The sequence below is a fragment of the Cavia porcellus genome, unplaced genomic scaffold, assembly GCF_034190915.1.
Source record: "Cavia porcellus strain 051 isolate PalLab524CR breed Dunkin Hartley unplaced genomic scaffold, mCavPor4.1 scaffold_4, whole genome shotgun sequence".
Taxonomy (NCBI): Eukaryota; Metazoa; Chordata; class Mammalia; order Rodentia; family Caviidae; genus Cavia; species Cavia porcellus.
Window position 1 is genome coordinate 116,056,813 of NW_026947487.1, and position 8,604 is coordinate 116,065,416.

Sequence of the window (8,604 nt, forward strand, 5' to 3'; positions counted from 1 at the left end):
AGCAGAGGTGAGACAGACAGGGACGGGCTGGAGCAGTGGGGCTACCTGCACACCCCTCCTGGCTAGCACGGCTCCCCCTGCCCTTGTCCCCCAGTCCCAGGCCGCCCCCTCGGGGACCCCTCTGTTCCCAAGCAGAGTCCTCAGGCGCAGTGGCGGCAGATGCTGATTTTATTTTACAGACTGACTCTGTAAGGAACCAGGCTGCAACTGTCCTGGTGGGCACTCTGCTGGCCCTGGGGACTGGCTCCTTTGGCAGCCTCCCCCAGATCCCTTTGGTCCCTGCTCTGGCCTTGGAGCCTGGGCCCCTCATTCTGTGGCTCTTGCTCCCCATCTCTTGTTCTCATGGGGCACCTTGGGGGGTCCCCAGGACTGTGTGATCTCCCTCCTCTCAGAGCCTGGGTGCCAGGGCTTCAGCTGGACACTAGGGGGGCTTCTGGATCTCCTTTTGCAGCAAGGAGCTGGCTGCGGCCAGGGCCCCGCCCTGCACAAATCTCACAAAATTGTCCCCTGCCAGAGGCCCCAGGGCGTACAGGCCTTCCTGGCGGGTGCTCTCGTAGGTGAAGGGGTCCACGTCAATGGGGTTCCTCTTGGCGCTCAGGGGCTGCTCGGGGTCAAGGGTGAGGTTGGCGCCTGCCCCTGGGAGGAAGGAGAGGTTGGGGTGCGAGCCGATGAGGACCAGCACCAGGGAGACGCTGAGGACCTGGTCCTGGCCATTCGGGTCACAGAGCACGGCCTGGCGGCCCTCCTTGAAGAACAGTGGCCGGTGCTGGGGGAGGCTGCGGTAGCCCTCGTAGGGGCTGGGCGACGGGGCCGACTGCTCCCGCATCATCTGGTGCACCTTGTGGTACTCGGGGTACAGCATCTTGGGCAGCTGGTTGAACACCAGGCCGGGGTCGTCCACCCGCCGCCGGAAGGCGTGGATAACAGGGAGACCGCAGTGCCGGGCATAGAGGACCGCATCGGCTGCCGACAGCCCAGCACCCACAATGAGCACAGGGTCCGAGGCCGGGGTGACGGTGCCCGCCCGTGTGGCCGCCTCCAGTGCTGACAGCTCGTGGTGGACGAAGGGCAGCGCCTCACCCGGGATGCCCAGCCGGGCTGGGCTGTCGAACGTGCCCGTGGCCAGGACCACGTTGCGGGCCCACAGCGAGAAGGGCCGCTGGCCCTGGGCCTTGGTGGTCAGGATGCCGCTCACTCGAAAGAGGGGGCTGGGGTCTGTGGGCTCAGGGGTCCCCATCTCCACGTCCGTGACCAGGGCGCCCGACACGAAGTTGTGGCTGAGACCCTTCTGGCTCACGTAGTCCCTGTAGTACTGGGCAATGTCCCCGGCTGTGGCGCGGCTGTTGCGAAGACCCCTGTGGGCGGGCAGGAGGGGTGGGTGCCAGTGAGTAGCCAGGCGAGACGCCGCTGACCGTCACCTCCCTCTGCCAGGTGTGGGGGACCGAGCATGGCCTCCAGAGCTGGTTCAGGTCCTGGCTCTACAGCCGAGGCTTCTGTGCCTCAGTTTCTTTTTTTGGTCTTTTTCTTTTTTATCGGTACCAGGGATCGAACTCACGACTGCCTGCTTGCAAGGCAGGCGCTTATGCCACTGAGCTAAATCCCAGCCCCATGTGCCTCAATTTCTTCACTGTGAACCCAGAGTGATGACCACATCAAGAGGCTCCCTGGAGACTAGAGACCGGGACTGGCCCAAGCAGTCGGTGACAAGTTGGTTGGTCGCCCTGGTCACCGCACAGGGGGACTTAACGTGGCATGGAAATACAGCGTGAGCCCCTCTTTGTAAACTGCTGCTAGGCAGCCTGTACTCAGAAGCGGGACGCTTCTCTGTACTTCAGTTTAAATGCTGACTTTACAATGATTTCTTTGAGCTGGGCGCACTGGCACCCACCTGTAATCCCAGTACTCGGGAAGCTGAGGCAGGAGGACTGCTGTGAGTTCAAGGCTAGTCTGGGTACATAGCAAGACCCTGTCTTCAAAATCCAAAAAACAAAGCAAAGCAAAACAAAACATATTCCACTGAACATCAGGGGTGGTGGCTCACGCCTGTGTTCCCAGCACTCCAGCAGGCTGAGGCAGAAGGACCAGAAGTTTAGCTCAGCCTGGGAAATCTAGCGAGAACCTGTCTCAGATTTTAAAAAGAAAAAAATTAGAATCAGAAAGAGCTGGGGCCAGAGTCGCTGGTGACTGAGTCCTGGGCCTGGCTTCGCCCTGGCGCCCTACGCCCCATGGAGAGAGACCTGGGGTGCCTGGGGTCTGCTTCCTGCTGAGGGTAGCTGATTGTGTTTGCTGAGTGGCTGGGTCACAGCACGTGCTCAGGTGACACCGCAGGCTTCCTGCTTGCCAGAGCTCAGGAGTGGAGCCAGGGCCTGGTGTGCCCCATCTCCACTTTTGTAAAAAACATCACAAAGACCTGTCTTAAGAGGAGGGCCCAAGAGGGGTTATTTAAAAAATGACAGGCCAGCAGGGGCTGTGACCATGGCAGGCCACAGGGCACTAGGTGAGGTGGGTGTGGCTTCTGCTTCAATCTCTAAATGCAGGGCATGGCTCGTGATAAGAATGCAACAGAACCTTGCTAAACCAGCTCACAGGAAGTGTGTTGGGAGTATTACTAGGCCACGTAAAAGGATGGTTACAAGGTTGTGTCCTGCCAGAGGGAGATGCTTGGGATATAATGTTAAAACATAAGGGGCTGAAAGGGAAGCTTTTCTGTCCGCAGGTCTTCCCATTCACTCTGAGGGTTGGGTCTTCCCATCGCAGGGACAGCCCAGAGAGAGGACACGGCTGTCCTGTGAGGTGGCCTCCCAGGGGCATCGGCATGCTCCTGTGCACCCGGCTGAGCAGAGGCCGGAGTGCGTGTGTCCCGCCTGTTCCTGTGGCTGTCCGGCTGTCCAGCTGCTCTGGTCTCTGGGGCGGGCCTGGGGTTCCGCCTGCGTCCAGCCTGGGATTCTAAAGTGTCACTTTTGGGGAGCAGGGGCTTTTCAGGTCCTTGTTAAAGGCTGGCGTGCTGCACACTTGAGGCTCAGCTGGGCCTTGTGGTGGGGGCATGGAGCACGGGACCCGAGAGCCCCCTCGGAGTTCACTCTCGCCCTCTGCTGGCCCATCTTTTCCTGTCTGAGCCTCAGTTTCCCCTCCTGAAGGCCTCTCTGTCCCCAGCATCTCACCTGCGTTTCCCTCGCATCCAGTCCTTGAGCTGCAGGTCGGGAAGCCCCATCCACTCGCCCTGGCTCAGGGTCACCATGGAGCCCTCGATGGCCTGAAAGGCAAGGGGTCCTCAGGGCTGGCCTCGGGCAGGGGGCTGGGTTGGGAGGGAGCTCCAGGGAAGGGGGCAGAAGCCAGCGAGGGTGGGCAGGGAGCCCCGGACAGCCCCACTCACATGCCAGGCGCCCCCGGGCGGGCTGCACCCCAAGACCAGGTGGGGGATGGCGCGCTCCTCCTGCCATTTCCAGGAGAGCACAGAGTCTGCAGTGCCCCCGAAGTCTGTGTCTGGGCGCAGCAGGGCATCGAAGAGCACAGCCACGGGACTCTGGCTCCGGCCTTCAAGGCCCTCGGACAGGTACTCCAGGTCCTGCAGAGGGAGCACGGGTCAGGGAGGAAGGGACAGGAAGAAGGCCGGGGTGACCATGGCAGGCCTGAGAGGCCCCTGGCGGAACGGGATCGTAGGGGGGACTTGAGCAGCGGGCTGAGCCTGCGTCTCTGCCCTGGCATCGGGGTCGGGAGATGCATCCGCGTGCTGAAGGCTCTGATGAGTCCTGCAGCTGACATCTACCTGTCGAACTCTGCTGGGCCCTGTGCATGCAGCACAGAGAATCTGGGGTCCCACAGACACAGCCAGAGGGCCAGGCTCAGGGTGGGAGGGCTTGGATGAGCACTGAAGGGGTCCCGATGCCTGGCCCCCTGATAGTCCAGCACCCGCTGTGACAGCCAGGGCCTTCAGAACTGCCCAGCATCCCCCTTGGAGGACCATCAGTGGCCCTGGTGGGTCTGGGATGCCCTGACCTCACAACTCCCCAAGGTGGGACACAGGGTCTGCCCCGGGTCAGAGGCCCACCTGGTCCAGGAGACAGCACCCTGAAGCCTCCGCCAGCTTCCTCTGCAGCAGTGGATGTGGGTGGGCGGCATCCGGACTCACGTAGGGTGTGTGGCCCGAGAGCAGGTAGGACAGGCAGATGCCCGAGGGCCCGTTGCCTGCGGAGACAGGGCAGGGTCAGACTCCCCCGGTGCTTACCCCTTCCTTTAGGCTGTCATCCATGCAAAGAAAATATTTATTCAGTCCTCAGCCAAACACCACGGCAGTCAGGGCAGCACCAGCACAGGAGGAGCAGCTGTTGGGAGCTGACTTTGGGCCCGGGGTGCGTCCCCTCCGCCCACCTGGGGGGACACTCACCGATGATGACAACGGGCAGGGGCTCCGAGCTGCTGGTGCTGACCTGGTCCCTCCTGGGCTTGCTCATGGCTGGGCTGGCAGCGGGCCTGGGGAGAAGCAGGGGTTAGGCGGTCAGCGGCCTCAGGAGACCTCAGGCTGAGTCAGGGTGCAGGGACCAGTCATGGCATGACTCCCTTTTCCTTCCCTGTCTCGGGGAGAAGTCTAGGGCAGGGCTTTTTGGAGGTGGCTGGGCCCTGGGCGTGTGATGTTGAATTAATCCTCTGATTGGCTTAGCAGAATTCTGGGTGTGGTGGCATTGTCCAATAGACTGCAGGCCTGGGTGGGATAAAAGGGAAAGGGAGGCTCCTCTGCCGTGCCACCCCGCCTTCCGGCCAGCTGACTGTGGACTGAAACCTCCATAGACTGTGAGCTGAAAGAAACCTTTCCTCCTCTGGCTCGTGGGTGTTGGGTATCATGTCCCAGCAATGAACTAATACACGGCCACTCCCCAATCTTCCCGGCGTTCATCCTTCCTGTTGGCTGGCTCACCTTGCACCTCCATCTCAGCCCTGCCCTTCGCTGCCCACCTTGCCCAGGACAGGGTGATGCCTGGAAGCTTGTTGCCTTCCCACAAGGCCGTCTCTGCCCACCACACCACCTGGCCTCAGCCTTCAGGTGCAGCAGGGTGGACTTTGCTGTTGTCCCCTGCACTGGTGAGCAGCGCCCGAGCTGTCCTGGAGCCTCTCTGCCTCTTGCTTTCCTCATCTGAGAGTCCTGGCGTCAGAGTTACAGAAGGACACAGTGCAGCTCCTGCCAGGGCTGAGTCTCCCACGGGAAAGGCCTGGGCTTACTGAGGCCATGCCTGGAAACCTGTGTGTCCACCGGGTGTTGGCGCCCCCTGCTGGCCACAGCTCCAGTCACTCAAGGGACCCGCCCAGTCCTTGGTGGGCTGAGCACAGGGATCTCAGATCTGCTCTCTCTGCATCCCAGCAAGTTTCCGGGGCACAGTCTCACCCCAGTCCTGTCTACAGCCCTGCAGTCTGAGGCCTGCAGGTGACAGCCGCGCACCAGTGAGGGAAGCTGACACTGAGCAGTGACCGGGTACTGGTGTCTGGCTAACTGTCCCTTCCACCCTGATCCTACGTCCGGTCTGCACGTGTAAGCACCACCAGTGTGATCGCCCCATTGCAGGGGCCAGCAGAGAAGTGGGGCTCTGCGAGGCCACACCCATGGCTTGGCCAATATTTATTTACTGGGGTTGGAGATCGAAGCCAAGACCTTTGTACTGAGCTGCGCTCCCCAGCACGCACATGCGTACACACGTGCACACGCATACCCTTATTTTGAGCAACACTAAATTGCTAAATGGCCCAGGGTGAGCCAGAACTTTTGATCCTCATGCCTCAGCCTGCCAGAGTGCTGGGATTACAGGTGTGCACCACCGCACTCAGGGCTCATAGGTGCCTGTAGCCACTGTGACACAGGGCCTATCCCCAAAGCAGACCTGCAAGGCTCTCGGAGGTCACACACCCATGAGTGGAAAGGTAGTCAGTGTGGGTCCGGGGTCACCGGCCTCATCCCCCAGGGCTCCTCCAGCAGCGGCGGAACTGTGGATTTGGTGTGAATTCTGACAAGGAGGGGGTCAGCAGTGGATCACGTTTTTGCAAAACCTTCACAGGTCAGCACAACCCAGCTGAGGCCATGGGTGACCTCTGGTATGGGGAAACACCTGCGTCCAGCACCGCCAGGTCCCCAGCACTGGCGCTTCTGCCCCACCCCAAGGAGAGCAAAGGTGGCCTCCCAGTGACCCTGGGGGCCCGTGCTGTCCGTCCGTCCAGGCAGGGGAGTCTGGGGGTGACCCCAACACCAGCAGCAGTTGCAGCAGTGACTTCAAGGGCGCGTCACAGTCCTCCAGGGCCACAGCTGGGCTGGGTGTGGAGTGCCATGCACGTTAACCAGGGCACCGTTATGGAGGTGGCTTCTTGTGAATCCTTCAATTGATCCCTGTGAGCTGAGCCCATGCAAAGCCCCTGCCTGGGAACCAGTGTCCAGCCTGTCCCACAGCCCCACTGTCCTGCACCCCCACGAGGAAGGCGCCCTGGTGCCCGCTGACAGGGAGGAGTCAGGACCTTTGTCCTGTGTCACCCTTGGGTGTGGGGTTTACCAACAGGGCTCTGTGCATCCAGTGTTCTCTCCCAGCCCGTAGGCACTAAACAGAAGCTTCTAGACGCCACACGCATGAGGTCACCACCCGGGGGCTGGACCTGAGAGGTTACTTCCTGTGCAGTGATACAGGACATCCCCGGGTCCCCAGCAGCTGAAAGTTCTCCCTCAGCCTTGGACAAACGTATGCTGCATGTGAACCTACGATCGTTCAAACACTCCTCATCCTGCTTCCTTTTACTGACTTTTGTGGGCTTGGACTTACCCTCCAGGGCCTTCACACTGAGCTATAGCCCCAGCCTTAAAAACAAATTAAAAATTTTTTTTCGAGGTAGGATCTTGCTAAGTTGTTAAATCACACAGGCTGGACTCAAACTTGCAATCTTCCTGCCTCAGCCTCTGAGTGCTGGGATTACAGATGTGTGTCACCTGGCTGGCATAATCCATTTTTATTTTGTGTTTTTCTCTTTTTCCTCTTAAATAAAATTTTTAAAAAATCCATTTTTAATGTTACCCCTTGTCCCTCTGATTGGCAGATGTTGGGAAAAATGCTACCCTTAAAAGTTGGTGATTCTAGTTCATAAATCAAATAAGCAGAAACAAAATGGAATGGGCTGCACCTCCAAAGGAAGTCTGAGCCTGCAGTGCTGGCCCTGTCGGGCGGACTGCACCCCAGTGCACAGAAGCCCCTGTGGGCCCGAGAGGTCCTGTGCCCACTTTGTGACACTTGAGCTGGGTTTCTTTATCCCCATCTTGCAGAGAAGGAAACTGAAGTCAGGCGCTGGTGGCATCTTGCTCCAGGTCACCCAGGAATGCCCACAAGGCACAGCCTGGCTCTGCCCACCAAGAACAAGTCCCCTGGGCGTCAAGTGGCAGGTAAGAGCTGTACCCGATGGAGCAACCTACAGCTGGCTGTGGTGAAGCATGCCTGTAAGTCAGCACTCTGGGAGGCTGAGGCAGAAGGATTCAGGGGCATTTTAGAGGCTTAACACAACTATCTCTAAAAAGTAAAAAGTGCCTTGATGCCCAGCCCAGGGCACGAGGCTGAGGAAGCAGCAGCTGTCAACCAAGGACCACTGTCCCTTAGTCACTGGGGTGCTGCCCCCTCCCTAGGGCCACCCTCTTCCCCACTCCAGAGCCTTCGGTGAGAAGCTGAGTCCCAAGACCCCTTTGGGGTCTGCTGCCCTAGGCAGAGACATGGGCACTCTAGGGCAGTGCCTGCCCAGTCCAGCTGCAGGCCCCGTGGCCTCTGGACTCTGGGCAGCAAGCCCACTGGCCACGCCTCCTTCCTGCCCCAGGCAGTAGTTGTTGGGGCGGGACGGTGGGGCGCGCAGCACCGGGCTCAGGCGGCCAGGCACCTGCACGGGCACAGCGAGGAGGCACCCGGAGGGCCCAGGGCGGCAGAGTCCTGCCCCGCAGCGGGGTCCTTGGTGGCCGGTCACCCTGCCCGCTGGTTGCCACCTCCCACTCCACAGCCCAGTCCAGGCTGACTCACCTGGCGGGCAGCAGGTGGAGGGCGCCCTGCGGGCCTGGCCTTGGACGGGAACTTGGAGGCTGTGGTCACGGTGCCCGCAGCGGGACGCCTGGGACCCCGGGAATCGGAGCCTGGTGCGCGCGGGCGCGGGTATTTCACGGCTGGCTCGCAGGAGGCGGGGCGGCGGGGGCGGGGCCAGGAAAACACTTTCATAAGCGTGAGTCAGCAGGGGCCCCTGGGAGGCTGCACTTGCCCTTGGGTCCGCCTTAAAAGGCCCTGGCCTGGCCACCTGCCAGGGAGAGGAAGCTGACCTGCCTGGAGCCCCGCCCCGCCCCGGGGCTCGTCCCTTAAGGAGGCGCCAGATCCCGGATGGGCCGCGCTGATCTTTTCCTAAGGGAAGAGGACAGCTCCTTTAAGTGGGGAGACCTTCCTTGCGCCCCGTTCGCCAGGATCACACTTCCTGGGGAGGCGCGAGGCGGGGAGGCACACTCCACCACTAGCCCGGGGTCACCAGCCCGTCCCACATCCAGCCCTGCCCCTTCCTGGCCAGGCACTCTTGGCTGGTGGCCCTCCTGCCCGGAGCCTCAGTCTGCCCACCTACAGC

General features: G+C 60.9%; 1 protein-coding gene across 1 annotated transcript; it reads right to left on the minus strand.

Moving 5' to 3' along the window:
• Positions 1 to 150: 150 nt before the first annotated feature.
• On the minus strand, positions 151 to 8,179 carry Osgin1 (oxidative stress induced growth inhibitor 1). Its single transcript, XM_003461971.5, has 6 exons — positions 8,022 to 8,179; positions 4,385 to 4,470; positions 4,049 to 4,185; positions 3,374 to 3,565; positions 3,162 to 3,253; positions 151 to 1,355 (listed from the first exon to the last, which is right to left on the minus strand). The coding sequence occupies exons 2-6, from the start codon at positions 4,449 to 4,451 to the stop codon at positions 422 to 424; spliced, it is 1,422 nt and encodes a 473-aa protein (XP_003462019.2). The 5' UTR covers positions 4,452 to 4,470; positions 8,022 to 8,179; the 3' UTR covers positions 151 to 421.
• Between the last annotated feature and the right edge of the window lie 425 nt (positions 8,180 to 8,604).

Excerpts from the sequence above, each read along its gene's own strand:
- Osgin1 (XM_003461971.5), bottom strand. The coding sequence starts at position 4,451 with ATGAGCAAGCCCAGGAGGGACCAGGTCAGCACCAGCAGCTCGGAGCCC. Across the intron at positions 4,186-4,384 it reads CCTGCCCGTTGTCATCATCG|GCAACGGGCCCTCGGGCATC; the intron begins GTGAGTGTCCCC and ends CTGTCTCCGCAG. Across the intron at positions 1,356-3,161 it reads TGGATGCGAGGGAAACGCAG|GGGTCTTCGCAACAGCCGCG; the intron begins GTGAGATGCTGG and ends GCCCGCCCACAG.